This window comes from Yarrowia lipolytica, chromosome 1E (genome assembly GCF_001761485.1).
Source record: "Yarrowia lipolytica chromosome 1E, complete sequence".
NCBI lineage: Eukaryota > Fungi > Ascomycota > Dipodascomycetes > Dipodascales > Yarrowia > Yarrowia lipolytica.
Window position 1 is genome coordinate 2,090,170 of NC_090774.1, and position 18,077 is coordinate 2,108,246.

At 51.4% G+C, this 18,077-nt stretch overlaps 8 protein-coding genes across 8 annotated transcripts; 4 read left to right on the forward strand and 4 right to left on the reverse strand.

Moving 5' to 3' along the window:
- Window positions 1-309: 309 nt before the first annotated feature.
- YALI1_E20923g (uncharacterized protein) lies at window positions 310-2,184 on the reverse strand (the record flags this gene model as incomplete). The annotated part of the gene is made up of 1 exon (XM_504071.3): window positions 310-2,184. The coding sequence occupies one exon, from the start codon at window positions 2,182-2,184 to the stop codon at window positions 310-312; it is 1,875 nt and encodes a 624-aa protein (XP_504071.1).
- Window positions 2,185-3,726: 1,542 nt separating this feature from the next.
- YALI1_E20943g (uncharacterized protein) lies at window positions 3,727-4,197 on the reverse strand (the record flags this gene model as incomplete). The annotated part of the gene is made up of 1 exon (XM_068283035.1): window positions 3,727-4,197. The coding sequence occupies one exon, from the start codon at window positions 4,195-4,197 to the stop codon at window positions 3,727-3,729; it is 471 nt and encodes a 156-aa protein (XP_068139136.1).
- Window positions 4,198-6,203: 2,006 nt separating this feature from the next.
- On the forward strand, window positions 6,204-7,205 carry YALI1_E20963g (uncharacterized protein; the record flags this gene model as incomplete). Its single annotated transcript, XM_504072.3, has 1 exon — window positions 6,204-7,205. The coding sequence occupies one exon, from the start codon at window positions 6,204-6,206 to the stop codon at window positions 7,203-7,205; it is 1,002 nt and encodes a 333-aa protein (XP_504072.1).
- A 1,020-nt stretch (window positions 7,206-8,225) lies between these two features.
- Window positions 8,226-8,840, forward strand: YALI1_E20984g (uncharacterized protein; the record flags this gene model as incomplete). The annotated part of the gene is made up of 1 exon (XM_068283036.1): window positions 8,226-8,840. The coding sequence occupies one exon, from the start codon at window positions 8,226-8,228 to the stop codon at window positions 8,838-8,840; it is 615 nt and encodes a 204-aa protein (XP_068139137.1).
- Window positions 8,841-9,334: 494 nt separating this feature from the next.
- On the forward strand, window positions 9,335-10,813 carry YALI1_E20995g (uncharacterized protein; the record flags this gene model as incomplete). Its single annotated transcript, XM_504073.3, has 1 exon — window positions 9,335-10,813. The coding sequence occupies one exon, from the start codon at window positions 9,335-9,337 to the stop codon at window positions 10,811-10,813; it is 1,479 nt and encodes a 492-aa protein (XP_504073.1).
- Window positions 10,814-11,670: 857 nt separating this feature from the next.
- Window positions 11,671-11,917, reverse strand: YALI1_E21020g (uncharacterized protein; the record flags this gene model as incomplete). Its single annotated transcript, XM_068283037.1, has 2 exons — window positions 11,671-11,825; window positions 11,869-11,917. The coding sequence occupies 2 exons, from the start codon at window positions 11,915-11,917 to the stop codon at window positions 11,671-11,673; spliced, it is 204 nt and encodes a 67-aa protein (XP_068139138.1).
- A 76-nt stretch (window positions 11,918-11,993) lies between these two features.
- Window positions 11,994-12,419, reverse strand: YALI1_E21026g (uncharacterized protein; the record flags this gene model as incomplete). The annotated part of the gene is made up of 1 exon (XM_504074.3): window positions 11,994-12,419. The coding sequence occupies one exon, from the start codon at window positions 12,417-12,419 to the stop codon at window positions 11,994-11,996; it is 426 nt and encodes a 141-aa protein (XP_504074.3).
- Window positions 12,420-15,177: 2,758 nt separating this feature from the next.
- Window positions 15,178-17,679, forward strand: YALI1_E21053g (uncharacterized protein; the record flags this gene model as incomplete). Its single annotated transcript, XM_504075.3, has 1 exon — window positions 15,178-17,679. One exon carries the CDS (start codon window positions 15,178-15,180, stop codon window positions 17,677-17,679), a length of 2,502 nt encoding a protein of 833 aa, XP_504075.3.
- Window positions 17,680-18,077: the final 398 nt, after the last annotated feature.

Sequence of the window (18,077 nt, forward strand, 5' to 3'; positions counted from 1 at the left end):
CGTGCTCATAAAGTGCTTCTTGCTTCATATACTAGTCGCGCCACCAGACAAACCATACCATATGATACTTCGCCTTGAATTACTACATTGCAAGTCTCGTCCTTTTAGTCGTCTTATATCTCCTCGGGTGCCTGAGATGGTGAAGGGACAGTTTGTTGCTCCATATTCTGAAACATTCATCCGCATGTCTCAAAAGACTGGGTACGAGTTGCACTTTCCATAATAATGCTTGCTATTACTACCCATTTAACACTCGTTGATCAGTCTTGCAACTCCACTCAACTGACTCGTTCGCATAAAATCGTTTTCTTACAACTTCTCCACGACCGCATTCTTAATCTCTCCAATGACCGAATTCTTGGTCTTGTCCTGCCGGCCCTCGACTAGTCCTCCAGGATGGACAATGTTGGTCTTATCCCAGGCCTTCTGGGCGCTGGTCTTCTTCTTTCTAGGGGCCTTGACATCTCCTCCCTCTTCGTCAATGTTGGCGTACGACTCGCCCACCAGCTCCTCGTCAGTGCTGTAGTCGTCCTCGTTGAGGTCGATGTTTCGTTCCTCGGGCAGCACATTGTCGAAAATCTCCTCCATCCAGAATCCCAGCTTGTGGATGGGAGCCTTGGCTTCGGGGAAGAAGGGCACCATGTTGAGGAAGCCATGGGAGTAGCCCTTGATGATGGATACCTCGACTAGGTCCTCGGGGTTCTTTCTACCGGAGTCCCTGAAGGCTTGTCGCAGCTTGGCTCCAAACAGAACAGTGTCATCCACCAGAGGATCCACCTCACCACAGATGATGTACGTCTTGGGGAACTGTGCAAGCTTCTCTTCGGGTGCGAGAAGGGGGGACATTAAATAGTCCTTGGACAGATCACACTCGGTGTCTCCAGCGTACAGCATCAGAGCAGTGTACAAAACCTCGGCTGGGAGAACTCGATCTCCGGAGTAAAGCACCTTGGAAGTAAGAGACAGTTTGTTTCCAGGACCCTGTTCGGAAGGAGAACCAGGCTGCTGCGACTGGACCTTTTGCTGCTGAGCCAGGTTAACAAACGACTTGTTGGCTCGAACAGACTTGTGTGCATCTCCAGCGTATGACTGGTACACGTCCTTCTTATTCTTGTAGAGGAACGGGGTGGCAGTTTCCTTGGTCACCTGTCGAATGAGCTTCATCTGGTCCTCGGACAGAGCAGAGGCAAAGTTCATATCAAGAGCAGGGTAGGTGAGCACCAGACCAGCGGGTCGCTTGATCTTCTTGGGGTAATCAATGAGCTTGAGCTCCAGAGCAGCGGCGAGATTTCCTCCGGCAGAGTCTCCGGTAACAACAACCTCAGGCACGACATCGCCACTGAGACCGATGATGGTGCCCTTGGACTTCATGAGCGCGTAGTAGGTGTCAAAGACCTCGTCCAGAGCGTAAGGGTAGGGAAACTCGGGGGCCTTTCTGTAGTTGACCGAGAGGATGGGCACCTTGAGCTGGGTTGCCCAGGCAAGCAGATAGTCCTCGTGCAGCTTGGGCTCCATGGTGGTGAATCCTCCTCCGTGCAGATGGTAGATGACCTTCTTCTGGTTCTTGAGCTGCTCGGCAGTTCCGTCAAACAGAAGCAGACACTCCACGGGCTCCTCATACTCGGAATGGGCAGGTCGCTTGACAAACACGTCCTTGTAGATGTTGATTTTGGGCAACAGCAGCTTGGCAATGGCGCCGGCGTACGGGTTTCGGCCCTTTTCCCATGACACCCGGCACGATTCCACGGTGGTCTTGAGTCTGTATCGTCGGACCTTCTCGTTGGCAGCGTCCGAGAAGATGAGGTAGTAGACGGTGAGTACGATGGACAGCAGGTCTCGGGCGTACTTGTTCTTGATGGGGTAGGCGGTCCAGAAGCCCGCGTCCAGCGCTTGCATCACCCATGTGGCCCGGTAGAAGCCGGGGGTGTAGTGGTTCTCGAATGGGATGGGGGGCGTGAGGCCAATGAGCTTGTCAAAGTTCTTGAGCAGGTAGTAGCCCGTGAGCGTGAGCACGTAGATTTGCCACGCGGTGATTTTGGCGGTGAGCGCTCGACTCAGAGATCGGATTCCGGGAGGGCCATGTTTGTTTCCTCGGGTGATGATGAGCCACCAGGCCAGCGCCACGGCAAAGCACTGGACCCGCTTGAATTTCGCACTGGGGCGTCCAAAGATTTCGTCAATCATGTTTGTGGCGATGAAAGACTGGGTTTTTGTGAAGAAAAGGTGCTTTTAGAGCCAACCGCCGGGGTTATCGCCTTTAGCTATCGTGTTCAAAAAACCGCAGCTAGAGCGCATGCAGAGTCAATTGGCGTGCTTAGAGTTTACTTGACAAGGCGAACGTGAAAGACGTGTTAGCGGGGTAGTTGGAGGAGACGGTGGGACAGTACCAGCACCAATGTGCGACACGAGATGGAATGGGTCCGGTTCACGTGCGCCCTGGTATATTATGAGCCCCCCCCCCCCCCCAAAAAACTCCCTGGCTCTACATATATCTCCATCCTTTCTCCACACCCAACTCAAACTGGCTGTCTAACCGTTCATAAATGTATGCCTGTAGTCAGTTGTACTTGGCTCAGTCGTAATTAACCCTTTTTACGGCGTTATGTATATATTCCCGTTATCCTCTATTGTGGGGTAACTTAGTGGCGGTAGGGTAAATGTGCCGAGAGGAGAAGGAGGAGAGCGAGTAATGGCGGCTATGTTAGGAGATAGGCACGTGACTGCGGGTGTATGGATAAAGCATTAAAAGGTCGTGTTACTAACTGTGGTATTTTCATTTCTCATATTCCCCCAGTTTGTGTCTCTTTCGGTCTCTGCCAATAATGTACAGATGGCGGTATGAGAACATACCATGACCCTAATACTGTATACGGGACAGTTCAGACTCGCACTACACAAGAAACCCCGGCCTCGGCTGAAATTAATTTATCAGTAATCGAAGACGGGTTTCAAATTAATCATCGTCAGAAAGCAGCCATCCCGGCTTTTCTCCACATTAAATGACCGCAATACACCCCCTGCATCCGCAATCTCAGAGCTACGGTACCAACTTGTACAGCAATCTGAGTGCATTCCTTTCATAGCTCCGTCAAGTGAGCGTAGGGAAGCTGAAGTATGTGGGTTTGGACTGGTATGATATGGGATCAAACTAATGCTCATACTCGTACTGTATCGCGAGCATCGTACCGGGTGGAAGGGACCTTTTGCCACTGGTCTGGATCTTTGCTGAAGGTACAATTCAATGAGTGGTCTTTGATACATAATATTGTATGTACTGTATGTATGTATTGTACGTATGTGCTGTTCTTGTAGCTGTGAGCATTTCCTAGAATATAAAAAATAGAATCAAAATAGAATCAAAATAGAACAAAAAATAGAACAAAAAATAGAACAAAAAATAGAAGAAAAAAAAAAAAACAACCATATTGGCAAAAAACCCAATGCAATCTAAGGAGTGCTCTGAGTGATATTCTTCGACATAATGTGCAAGTACTCGTAGCGTACTTGTATTTTCCAAGTTTCGGGAATGACCCGTGAATCTGACTCCGCTGAATCTGACCCGGCTGATATGTGGACTGTTAGATGCTTCAATACACTCTTTTCCAACGCTCTGGAAAGACCCTACAGGGAGAACTTCTGATCCTGAAAGCCGTTTGAAGACTCTCCATTCTTATTAATAGTCTTATTCAAGAGTTGGACAGTCCATACCTTCATCCCTTTGGGCGTTCATATCTCCACACATCTAGTCTTATCTCTATCTCCTGAATCAAACAGTGGTGTTCGCTCCTCTACTGGTACTTGTCGCACACCATTGTACCAGTTGTGGCTTGTACAGCCACGGTGTAACGCAACTCTGGTCCATGTTGAGCATACTATCCATCTCCGCTCAAACGTATCCTGACATGTACCTTTAGGAGTACCTCTCGACACGGTAGAGCCCCTGCGCTCAAGTCCACCTGTCTCATGTCCAGCCGCCAAGAAGACCCGCTCCGCTGCCAAATGCGAGTGCTCCGGAATAATTCCATTAGTGTCACTGTTGCAGAGATAAGGCACGCGGAACACGATTGGGTTCGTCGCAGAGGGTGGAGTGATGGACATTGATAGACAATGGTGGACCAAGGGGGACAATGATGGACGAGTGTGGAGAGTCGCTTGGTGCAAGTGTGTACAATTCGGCGTAATTTTCGGTACGAGCATTACAAGATGCTACACTCTTGGAGCCCACCGTGGGTAGAACATATACCGACCTGCATACAGCACTCCTGCCGGCATGTATCACCCCATCGTATTCGCTTCACCTGTCGACCCGTCATATCCGAAGTATCCGTTTATCCGTCTGTGGGGGTATGGTGGTGAAGTGAGGAATGAAACGAGGAAACAAAGTCAGCGTGAGTCTTCCAATCGTGACCGCGAGAGTACCAGGAGGCGTTTCGTGTCATGTGACAAGTAGACACCATAGCTCGACTGAATACTTGTATTGTGGTCGTACGACTCGCGAACACCTCAATACATCCGTCTCCACGGACCGGCTGCAACTACTCGATCATCCACAAATTAACGCAGCGGTGGACAGGTAAACTCATACCCTTCTCTGAAAGAGGCTCTGAAGCCAGTCCTAGACACGAGAAAGGGGACAAGGGTAGCCCGGCGGAACGCACCTAAGCTTTGCGGGTGCGTGGGGCGATTAAGTGTGCGAGAGGAGTTTTCTGGAACATTACAAGGGCGTTCGACATACTCGTACTTGTACTCATACCTGTGTCTCCGTGGCATCCATTACGGTTGCTTCATGCGATTAGGAATTTCCCTCACACACACAGCGTCTGCAGCTGCAAACAACCATATATCGCACTCTAATGGGCCGTCTAAACACGAAGAGATCAGACCGGGGCTGTGCTGAGCTTACTGCGTGGGTTTAGCTGCCGGCCGCGTGGTTCCGGGGCGATATTCCGTCAAAAACCTGCGTTACGAGCGATACGAGAGCGTCATGCAGGAGTGACTCGCTTTTCTATTCTTCCAGGGTGCATTTTGTTGGGGAGCGAGGTTGAGTCTGGTGATGAAGTTTGGAGCATGTCTGGGTCGACCGCGAGAAGGGGCCCAGGGTGTAGAGTTACCGAGACCGAGGTGATGTTGATATGCATCCGAGACATTGGTTTTTGGAGTTGGGCTTTGGAGCATGGGATCTAGAGGGCAAGGACTGGTATCAGGATCAGTATAGCATACGAAGGATATACTCGCTTGCACATCTGCTGGTTCCTAGAAGACGGTATAAAAGACGACATGATGGAACATGTGTGGTCACGTCGCTCTGGCGGTGCCATTCCCTGCTATTTCCACATTTGTCTCGCTAAAATCACCTAAAATACCCATTATATGTCTCACTTGCAACCCCCACAAACTCTCCTTCGTTTTCTTATCGGAAACAGATGCATGGTAATCTGATAAAAGAGCGGGTACCAACGCCATTTGGAGGGATAGAAGATGGTGCGCAACAGTGCGAGTACTGCTATCGTCATCTATGACAGGTTCGCAGTCGGCCGGAGGCACGCAAGGCCCTCTCCTTTTGTTCCTCTGTAGAACCCTCGTCTCGCTAACTTTGCTTCCTTAGTGCCCCAACACAACAACTGGAGACTACCGTAGCCCTCTGGCTATAGACACAAGCATTTGCAACGTGGGGCGCTGGTGTCTGTGTGTGGGGCCCTGTTTGGGTAGGAGGAAGAGAAAGAAAAACCCACCTTGCAAAAAAACAACAAAAAAAAAAAAAAAAAAAAAGACAACAATGCCGGTTTTTCGTCGCCCCTCCAAAGTTCACCCGGTTGTTGAGATGCACATGATAATGAGAGGCGCATGATAATGAGAGGCGCATGGTATCAGTGCGACAACAGACAGCGAGTGAGTGGGATTCAGGACAGCTCAGGTGTGTTCCAACAAGCTGAGGCATCGCGGCCAAAGAACCAACCAAAAATGGATCTAAACACATGCAGCCGTGGATAGGCTATCCTTCTTCTGGTATAGGTTTGTCTCGTAGCCCCTTGTGCCAGGGTAAATCCGAAAATCCAGAAGCTAATTTGGACGAGGTTAGCTCCCCACTTTAGAGTTGGTCCGAGTGCAGGCGATAGGACGGGATGGAAATATAGAAAAAGGCGGGTCCCCTAAAAGCTGACATGATCGTCCAGTAAACCTCCCCCAAACGACCACCAGGAGCCATGTCGTCGACACGCACCACCACCGCCGCCGGCCAAATCCGCTTCCGAGCAGACCCCTGCGCTCAGGAATCGTTCATAGAACATGCCCAACACACGGTGACAGACACCATAGAGGAGGTCAAGGAGTCGCTGACTCACCTGTGGGACGACATTCCCGCGTGGCAACGAGACAACTGCTACATACGAAGGGGCTACGTCAAGGAAACCAACTGCTACAAAAAGACCTTCAAAGCCTTGGGCTTTGTCCACAATGAGACGGTCAACATCTACTCGCACCTGATCCCGGCCCTCACCACCTTTGTGGGAGGCGTGGCGGCCTACGGACTGGGCACCTACCTCGACGTGGGTCTGCCCATCTACCCCACAACCACCTGGAAGGACCACGGCGTCTTCATTCTCTTCATGTTTGGAATCGTCTCGTGTCTGGGCATGAGTGCCACCTTCCACTGCATCAAGTGCCACTCGCAGCAGGTGGCCCGAACCGGCAACCAGCTCGACTATCTGGGAATCGTGTCGCTTGTCGTCTCCTCCATGTTCGGCATCATCTTCTACGGTTACGACCACGGAGACTACGAACGATGGCTGTACTGGGGCCTGACCTTTTCGCTGGGCACAATCTGTGCTTGCGTGTCGCTCATGAAAAAGTTCCACACCAGCGAATGGCGGCCGTTCCGAGCCCTCATGTTTGTGCTCTTTGGTCTCTCCGGAGGCTTCCCCGTCATCCACGCCTGTTTCCGATTCGGATACGAAGGAACCGTTCTGCGGATCCAGCTGCCTTGGATCTTGCTCGAGGCGGCCGCCTATATTGGCGGAGCCGGCATCTACGCCGCCCGAGTGCCCGAAAAGTGGTCCCCCGGTACCTTTGACATCATCGGCTCGTCCCACCAGATTTTCCACATGTGCGTGGTTCTGGGTGTCATTCTGCACTGGATTGCCCTGCTGGGAACCTACCACGCCTACCACGGATGGGCCCTGTCTCAGAGCCCTATTTTCTTCCGATAACCACCATCCTGGAGATGTCCACACTAACAAGCTCGTTTCGTATCCTAGCTCTCAGGCAGACCCAGGATCATAGATGTAGTTATAAAAAGCAACGTTACATGCCAACTTTGGAGGTACCAGTAGCAACCGGGTGCAATTTCCCTGTCATGTCAACCCAACCACAGTAGCAGCCATCCTTATAGTCCAATCTGACTGTTATCATAAATGCCATGTATGGAGGATGTTGCATGAGGCGGTCTGGAACCATGTCTGGAGCAATGTATCGGATGTTTCAAAGGAGGGGGAAATGTGGGCCTCCGTAAGATGTCGATGAGGTCCATGGATAGATTGAAATGAGCGATATTGTCCTTACACGACAACTAGACCGAGTTATATATCTTGGTTATCGGCCAAGATTCGGCTAATGAAACTTTATAGGGAGATTGGCTCGGGGCTCTTTTTTTTAATTTTTTTTTTTTTTGCACTGTTCTTTTTCTTTTGGAGCCCGTCAAAAGAACCTTGGTGCTCAACTTTTGGGACGGGCTGGAAAAGAAGGAAGCTGCCAACAATCTTGTCCACTCTGTTTCGGTCACGTGACCTGGAATTTCCCGCGACCCATGGTCAATTTGTAGGTTCCATCTCTACGCCTCTAACGCCGCCTCTAACTTAATGTGAGAATACGACTGGGTATTGTAGGTGGTGTAGGGAGGGGTTTGTTTGCGGGTGTATGGGTTGAGATATGGCGATTCTGAAAAGTGCATTTTGTGGAGAATCTTCTTTTTACCCTGTTTGGGATTTCTCCGGGTAAAATTGCCCCTTTGGATCCCCTTGAGGCGTCTTTCTTTCCACTGTGGCCGTACCAGTGTACGTATGTATGTACTGTACTGATACTGATACTGTACTTGAAGGAGGGAATGACGTATGACATCATCAAGCCCCATGTGTCCCAGTCCCAAGACTGTCTGGTGCAGCTGCACATAATTCGTCTCTCTTCAGGGGATCTCTTCTCCAGGGCTTCTTCGGATTGCTTTTAATTAGCCCATGTCTCTTCTTCCCCACATGGCCCCATGTTGTCCTTGTCTGCGGTACAATACTCACATCAGATGGTCACAGCGACCGCTAGACGCCTGGTGTAGGTCCGTTTTCCGAGCCTTTTTGACAACTGCGCGGAGTCGCACGTCCCCGCGGTCCAGCTTTGTCTCAGCTCAGACTGTCCCAGAGGGTCCGCCGACGGTCCATTTCGGTGTCTCCAAGACACCCCCTCTCGATGCATGTCGCACAAATGGAATCACGAAAACGGCTCGCTTGGTGGATGAACTGTATTTTTGGAGGAGAGAAGCGACTCTTGTGGCGACCGGTGCGACTTGTGCTTGTGCGACTTGTGTGGCCTGTGCGACTTGTACGACTTGTACGCCCATGTACGACTTGTACGAGACTGATATTCACGTCCACAGTCGCTTCGACCGTCAGAAAACCCCTCCCAACCCACCACTCAACCTACCACACCGTCAATCGTATCACCCCAATAAAGTTGCGGAGTCTGTTTTGGGATGCCGCCCTGAGACGGAAAACGTAGACACATGTGTCTCCGTTGTACGAGTGAGCCCCAAAGGGAGCTATAATATCGCGATTATGACGTCATACAAAGAGGAATAAAACACGCGGTTCGCTCCATTCTCTTTGTCGCTATCCGCTCAGCTTCTTCAGCCCCCTGTATCAGCGGCCACAGCACGGCTAATGGTAGGTACAGGACATAGGTACGAACGCTCCAGTTGTACCAGTCTACTTGTACGTGTCTTCACTATTATGCATCCACCCCACATGCAATGTCGATCATTGAGAGGATAAAAAAAGATCGGTGAAAGAACTGCAAGGCGCGCGTAGACGGACTGGAGTCGGGTATCGCAGAGGGTCTGGCGACCTGCTGGACCTCCTTGGTTCGTCCATTGCCGCATCGTTTCAAGATGAGCTTCTCCAGTACCAGGTGGACTCCTGAGGCCCTTCTCAAATCACTCGATTGCTACTTGTTCTCCCCAACTCTATGTGCAACTCTATAAACAGTTTTTCCGGTGCTTCCTCCTGTACGAGTATATGTAGAGCCGGCAAACCTCCCTTCATATTCCCCATCTCAATCTTCACCCACGCCACAAATGTCTGTCAACCCTCAGGATCTCGGCGACAAACTGCACAACCTCAAGCTCAATGAGGACGGCACCCCCACGCGAAAGATCATCAAGACCACCAAGGAGGTGATTGATCCCGTCACTAAAGAGAAGAAACTCGAGTCGTCCACCGAAGAGGTCATTTCACACAACCGGTACGCCAACTACGCCTTTGCGTTCGACATTGACGGCGTGCTGCTCAAGGGCGCAGACGTTATCCCCCAGGCCCCCGAAGCTATGCGAATGCTCAATGGCGAGAACGAATACAACATTCGCGTCCCCTACATTTTCGTCACCAACGGCTCCGGTCTCACCGAGGAGGTCCGGTGCAAAAACCTGTCGAAAATGCTCGAAACCGAGGTCAATCCCGGCCAGTTTATCCAGGGATCCACTCCCATGAGATCGCTGGTCGAAAAGTATGATACGGTGCTCGTGGTCGGTGGCGTAGGAGAGGCGTGCCGAAAGGTGGCCGAGGAATACGGCTTCAAAAACGTGGTCACCCCCGGAGACATTCTCAAGTGGAACCCCAACGTGTCGCCGTTCCGAAAGCTCACTGAGGAGGAGTACAATGCTTCTCGAACGCTGGATTTCTCCAAGATTGCCATTGGCGCCATTCTGGTGTTTGCCGACTCGCGAGAATGGGCCTCAGACCAACAGATCATCTTGGAGCTCCTCATGTCCAAGAACGGCGTCATGGGCACCGAGTCCAAGCAATTCAACGAGGGCCCCGACATTTTTTTTGCCCACGACGACTTTGTGTGGTCCACCAATTACAATCTGTCGCGGTACGGCATGGGAGCTCTGCAGGTCTGCATTTCCGCTCTCTACCAGGCCCACACTGGCAAGGAGCTCAACGTGACTAAGTTTGGAAAGCCCAACAAAGAGACCTTCAATTTTGCCAACAGCATTCTCAAGAGCTGGCGTCAGGACGCCTACGAGACGCACTTTTGCAATGACAAGGATTGCGAAGATGAGGACCACGCCAAGAACGGCAAAAAGGAGGAGTCTGCCAGTGACAAGAAGCTCAGAGAGGCCGAAAACAATGAGGATACAGTAGTGGCCAAGGCCGAGGAGACTACCAATGCTGACGGCTCCAAAACCGAGGTCTTTGACCTGCTTCCTGCCGCCCAGACCGTTTACTTTGTTGGAGACACCCCCGAGTCGGATATCCGATTCGCAAACACCTTTGACAAGACGTGGTACTCGATCCTGGTCAAGACCGGAGTGTACCAGGACGGCACCGAACCCGCCTACAAGCCCAAGAAGATTGTGGACAACGTTCTGGAAGCGGTCAAGTTCGCCATTCACCGGGAGCATGAGAAGGAGCTGGAGCTCAGAGAGCAGGCACGATCTGCTGTGGCCAGTGGATCTGCTACCCCAGGAACCAAGGGTGGGTCCAAGACTCCCGTCGAAAGTTTGCATCCTCATGAGCTGCAGCAGTTGGTCATGACCCAGGCTCATGACTAACTCGGATGAAGCGAGAATTAGTTGTATGGGAGCGACTGCTGCTGTTCATTCGCAACTTCCCAATATTCCCAATACCAACTTCTCATCTCTTTTGCATCCCCCATGCTAATCATTTGCTTACTACCATAGCTATTGTTGGAGTCTCATTATATCTACTTACTACTATTTAGCTGAATCAAAAACTAACAAGATGGTTTGAGTGACCAGGCAGTGGTATCGAATCCAGTACGAGTACAAGTATGATCTACAACCGCAGGAGGAACACTTCAATTGAATGGTATTCGGGTCTGTACTTGTAGTATGAAAATAGCTCCAGTTCGAGTGTTTTGGCTTGTACACTGGCTGCTTGTCAATGTTGCCTGTCACTACTCACCCAAGGACGACTCACGCACAATTGCCAATACACACTTTTCAATTTCAGTTTCGATTGGCCCCGGAAGAAAGGACGCTAAGCATCCCAGCTGGCTTATCTCTGTATGAAGTATAAACAGGCGAAGAGCCGAATACGAGCCATTAGCCGCGTGTGGTGTGACTCAATGAGCTGATTGTATAACCCATTGAGTCTGTTCTTAGAGTCGGAGACAGGGTGTTTGATCTGGTGGATGTGGAGTATGAAGAATGCCATCGGAATGCGGGTGGGAGGTGCGCGCATGATTAACAGAAGATGTTCATGGGTGCTGCAAATGTGGAAAACGAGTCCTGGCATGTGCTGGTATAGGGCTGAGCAGTATGGACAGAAAGAGCCCCATTCTGGAGACTCTTAAACAATCAACGGCAGTAGTAGAATTTCTGAGTAGGCGTAGTCCGTATCGAGACAATCCTTCAGAACTGTCGTTGTCAGTAGTTTTTGGTTCAAGTCACAAGACTGCGTAGTCTTCGATTAATCCGAAGGCAGTCCTTGAGGGCATATGATCCTCCACCACAGACACGTGACTGAATGGATGCAACATGAGTAGATAGCGATAGAACCACATCGAATCACAGCTATGGTATGCGTCTTGTGTTCTCGAGGCTATGCAGTCCGTCGACCTGTGATCTAACCATCAACGCCATACCCATCTCTGACATGAGAAATCCTGTGTCACTTGCCAGGTAGCAGCGCATTCAAGTCACTACTCTTCTTGATACACATCTTGGTCGTGTCTAGATCACATTTGGTGTGTTTTGTCGCGTCTCCTGCTCACTCACTATCATCCCCATACAAAACCTTTGAAACGTCAACCAAAGGTAGATCCCAGACTCCGTCTGTGGCCTCCCAGAAGTACTCGCCGTTCTTGCCTCCGTCAACTCGAGCATGTTCGTCCACAATCACCTCGAGCCGGTCCAGCGGATATGTCATGACCTCAATGTTGTAGAGGGTGAGAAAGACGTAGGTGAAGATGAAGGCTGCAATGAGCCACGAGGGAATGGCCAGCGCCCACCATCGCGACGGAAAGTAGTAGATGTGCAGGTAGTGAAGTAGCCATGTAGGGGAGAGAGACCACAGAAAGAACACCAAGGCGGCGATGTTGGCACCTATATATAGGGCCATCCCCTTGTACTCTGTTCGGGGCGGGACCGCAAACGCGCCCACGGTCACGTCCGAGTTTTTTGCTAGCGTGTCCATGCTGCGATGTTGGGGTGTGCGAGGCAGATCAATGTGGTGATGGATGTAGAGTTGGAGAACACATGGTGGGAGGGGTTTGATTAAAGTGAAAAGTTTTAGTTGGACTTAGTTGGACTTAGTTGGACTTAGTTAGTTTTGGTAGTTGGGAGTAGCTCGTCAACACGTTTTTCAGACTCGATTCCGGCAAGACTTGTTTGCTCTCGGTCGATGGCCGAGTCTGAGCCTGTTCTGGGGATGACCATGAGTATATCGAGTCGAGCATAATAAATTAATGTTACTTTATAGCGAGCAATCTACAACTGTGCCACCATACAACCCGATGCTACGCAATTCAAGATTCAGCCTCTACTCGGCTAAAACTCAAGTTGAGAGCAATGTGACACCGTCTCATGGATTTGGCACCGCTCCCGTGGCCAAAGCCTCTGGAAACGGTCACTACTCGCTTACAAACAACCAAACAGTGCGATACAAGAACGAGTACAGTACAACTGTATGTACTTGTATGGCACTGATAGCGATGTCCAACTCGTACTCGTACCGTACCAGCTCAACCCTGGTACAGTTTAGATTCTGACCTACAGCATGGTTGGTAATGGACAGTAGGCTGACCAAGATGGAACATCTGGGACCTGCTCAGCGGAAGACGGGACAAAAGACGCCAATCCCCGTTTGGGGGGTCACGTGACTCTCCACGAATATCCCGGAGATGGAAAGGGGGTGGTGGGGTCGACGGGGCGTACTTTGGTGGATGTTCAATCATCACGTGGTTTTTGTCTTTGTTATTGTTTTTTGTTTTTTTTATTGCATGTCATGTTTCACCGCTTTCGAAACCTTGACCTTGGCCCTTGAGTTTCCTCACCGGATCAACCTCCCCACAAGCCAAGAGATGCCCTTCTTCTAACGGCAACCGAGAGCGCGGGCGGGGTAGTTGGGGCGGGAGAGTCGAGTCTGTTTGTGTGGTGCGTGTTGACGGGACGATAGCGCCCTAGTTGTACTGTTTATGTTGTCTGTTCTTCGTCTGCAACTTCCCTTCTTGTATTTTTAACCGACTCGTGATAGAGTTGATTTTGCATGTACGAGTACGATAGTTGTTGGAGTAGGCAACCTGTGTATCTTCATGGTGACGCCATACCGAAGCCCATACCGAAGCTCGCCGTCACCAATTGGCTGATTGTTGTCCTTTGGTTGTCAGAAATGGCGAAATACCGCGGATTCTGTCTTGTATCTGGTCTGTCTTGTATCTGGTCTGCCCTGTATCTGGTCTGCCCTGTATCTGGTCTGTCTTGTACATACTTAGACCTGGTTGCTGACCTACCGCTGACATGCCCATGACACATATATGCTGCCGGGCCGACGGGGCTGGCGGCCACATTCTAGAAGCAGGCAACCAGACTCTTGTCTCGTGTCAGGCGAGGTTTCGGAATGTCGGTTCCGCGGTGAGGCGATGAAAAAGGGTCGACCGAATGGGCGACAGAATCGGTTGACAGAATGGGGTAGCTGTATGGTGCTTCTTGGCGGCGGAGACAAAGCCGTCGGAACAGCGTCGGATCGGAGTTTTGCGGATTAATAACTTGGCTGTCTACAAATACTGGGTGGTGGTGTTACGAGCGAGTACGGTACAGTACTTGTATATACCATGCGGTACGGGCACGGTACAATACTGTACGGTGCAATAAGATGAGTGGGAGGGTCATTTGAGTGTACAGTATGTACGGTGAATGAAGTAAGAACCATGTGCAAGTAGCCGAGAGGAATGGCGAGTTGAAGTCACGAGATGGAGCACAATCGGCGGCGAAACGCGCACTATTATTGCATTCCCTACTCGCGCGCACAACCCATTCTCCCCTTGCACCCTGGCACCTCCTCCTCCATTGCTCCGTACGCTTGTAGAGTTGGTTTGCTTGCATGCGTCATTGTGCATCCACGTGGGGATGGCGAGAAAAGAAAATGTGTCGGTCAGAAAAGACACGGATTTGTGGGGCAGTGTTTGCGGGAGGAGACAAGAGACTCGAGCACTCGCGTCGGGCGTCTTCGAGCCGATATTATCGGTTCAACTTCGGCTCATCTGCAGCCATCACGTGCCTCCACCAGGCTCCGATTCCGTTATTATGGAAATTTCGGCGACGGCAAAACAAAAATGGAAAGAAAAAAAATGGAAAGAAAAAACATGGAAAGAAAAAAAAAAGGGTTGTAGACCTCAGCCGTATACCGCACTTTATGCCAGTCACCCGACCTTGCTGGCCATAGTACAATAGAGGGAATAGATTGGCCAGGTGCAACTACAAGCGCCATATATGAGCTGAGAGCTGTAAAGACGACGTAACACGTCCATAATGCACAAGTCCCGTTGACCACCAGGTGCACGGTGGTTCCGCGAGAGAGCGCAAACCACCGCAAAGCAAAGTGGTGTGTAATATTTTGCTAGTCGAGCTAGCGCATTGCGTGATAGTCTTGTCAAGAGCTGTGTACGGACGTCGTATGTAGACATACAATACAATAGTCTAAGTGCACCGGCGTCCTTTTGCAGACCCTTGCCGCGTGTTTTTGGACCCACCTGCCCCGTTTGTGCCTGCCTGGCTTCTCCATTTTCAGCCTGCCGTCTCTCTGCATTTTCTACTCTCTCATTTTTTGGTTTTTTGGAGCGTTTGAGACCAACTCCCCCTTTTATACTTTTGTTAAAGTTAACTCAACGAGAGCCCATCTCGCCATTCCCAAGCTCTCTCATCACTGTCGACATCCCCCCAAAACACACGCTACAATGACCGTGCAAACCTCCACCGAAGCCGTGGACGAGCTGCAGCCCGTGCCCGAGGCCTGCGGGTCCTGTGAGTCATTCGACGGATGCGTAAATGGCCATTCCCACTACCCACAAGCAACACAGGCTCAGCCCACACAAGCAACACAGGCACAAGCGCCGGTGGCATCTCCCACACAACCAATGTCGTCGCCGCCACCGACACAACCCCAGCCGGTCCCCGGAAGTCGACCGCCAGGACGAACCCCCAGCGGCGTGTCGTCCTACGACGCTCCCATGCGCTCCTCCACGTCCATGGGCTCCCAGAATGGAGGAGGCATGATCCTCGACACAGATCTGCCGTCCCACCAAGACACCAAGCTCAAGGTGGGCTCGTACGTGCCGTCATCAGGCGAAGAGACCACCGACGACGAGGGTATCAACTTCATGGCGACCCGGCGGTTCCCGCCCCGCACCTCGCCGCCCAGAGAAAAGGAAAACGTGCACCACGACGCCGACACGGGCTCGCCACACGGATCCTTAGAGAAGAAAAAATCGTCGCGAGGACTGTCCCGACTCTTCTCAAAGACAAAGCTCTTTGACCATAAGGACCACTCCAAGGATCACGCCAAGGACGATCATTCCAAACGAGAACGCGGCTTCTCGCTCACCCGACGGTTCACCAACAAGGAAAAGAAGGACAAGGAAAAGGACCATTCCCACCCGGGAGGCATGGACGTACCCAAAGCCAGACCGCGAACTAACACACTCGACACCCACGCCAACCTCCCCCACTCGACAAGATCACCCTCCGGATACACCCGTGGATCCTCGGTGCCCACCAAGAGCATCACCCGCGCAAACACAGATACGGAGCTATCGTGCAAGGAGCAGTCGCTGTCGTCGCTGCGAAACGGAGGCCATGCCACCTCTGCGGGAGGCATGCCCTTGTCTCCTGGCACCTCTCGACGGTACTCGGGCCACCAGCCTCTGCGTCCCCGTGTCATGACCCAGACCCGTCAGCCATCGTTGCCTCATAATAGTGACATTTGCGACATCCCATTCGTGCCCTCTACCCCCAAATATCTGCTCAGTCCTGCCAAGATCATGAAACCGTCCGAGTTTCTGCCCCCGGAGTACAACACCGATCCTCCGGACATGGACATTTGCACCAAGTACGCGGCGGAAAAGAAGCTGTCGAAAACAAAGCAGCTGGGCCGAGGTGCCACGGCCGTGGTCGAAAAGGTGAATGAGATCGAGTCCAAGATGGTACGTGCCGTCAAGATCTACAACAAGCGCTCCGCGGACACGGATGCTAAGGACTTCTACGACTCGGTGGCAGAGGAATACGTGATTTCGCGCAAGCTGCAAGGCCACCGCAACATTGTGCGGGTCATGGAGCTGTGTCTGGGCTACCACGACTCGTGGTGCTGTGTCATGGAGTTCTGCCCCCAGGGCGACATGTTCTCACTGCTGGAGTCGTATAAGGCCCAGAAGAAGAAGATGCCCAAAGACGAGCGAAACTGCCTGTTCCGGCAGCTGCTCATGGGCGTGGCCTTCATGCATCGAAACGGTGTTGCCCACAGAGACATCAAACCCGAAAACCTACTGCTCACAGACGGAACGCTCAAAATCACCGACTTTGGTGTCTCGGTGCAAATGTTCGATCCCGAGGTGCCCGACGGGCCCATCAAGTACTGTGCCGGAATCTCCGGTTCTGAGCCTTACATCTCTCCCGAGGTGTTTGAGTCCAAGGTGAGCTACAAGGAAGACACCCCTGAGCAGCTCATTGGTCGATATGACGGCCGTCTGCTGGACGTGTGGTCGTGTGCCATTGTCTTCGTTAACCTGGTGCTTAATGGAGGTCTGTTCGCAAAGGCCTCCATGGACGACCTCAACTACAAAAAGTTCCAGGACGAACTGGACCGGTACTGGCGCAGAGAGGAAAACTTCCAGAAGTTCCACCGTAACGAGCTCACTGGAAAGGGCTCGCAGCTCGACTTGTCTGACTCGTGCGGCAACGGAGCTACCCAGATGGGTGCTTTAGAGGCTGCTCTTCAGGAGGAGGCCAACTTGGTGTCTTCCGTGGTCCCCTCTCCCCGTCAGTCATCTTCTAATCTGACGGGAATGGGTTCCATTTCGCGGTCCGATCTGCGTCTTGGCGGCGGCGAAATGGCCCCTCTTCCTTATTTCAATGAGATGGGTTCGGGTCTCAAGAGACTCATTGCCCGGATGCTCATGCACGACCCTCGAGACCGGCCCTACATGCCCGAGATCATTTCAAGCACGTCTGTGCGAAACATTGGCATGTGTTTCCCGGTGGACAACATGGAGGATTACGCGCCGGATCAGTACGTCAAGGGCTCGCTCGCAGAGCTGTATGGATACGATTTGGCCATCAAGCGGGTCACGAGCGCCGACCAGACGCTCAAGAAGGAGGAAAAGTTTGTCCGCAACCATAATCATGAGCCTCTCAGCGCTCCTCCCAGTACCTTTGGTATTGGCACTTTCCGGGACCCTTACTAGGACCCGATTCTAGCATACGGCAACTCCTCCCTAGCACTATAGGTTTTGTATTTATTTATAGACATTCAGGATTACACAATGGTATCGTAGAGGGATGGTGACAATGGCATCTTTGCAGTAGCCTGGTACATGCAATAGCTCATGATGCAAGTACAAGTACAGGTATAATACATGTCTAAGATTTATCATAAGATCGACAGGGGATTAATGGAATCCGAGCTGTTGGTACCTAATGAAAATACGAGTAGGATAGACGGGTTATTGTATGACGTTGAATATACATGGCAATGGAGAGTGACCTTGCGAGTGCTCTGATACGACTCTGTAGTGTAGTATCAAAGTATTTTCTGATCAAGAGGCTCTGGGTCTTCTTGAATCACCCCTTGTATTGTCATGTC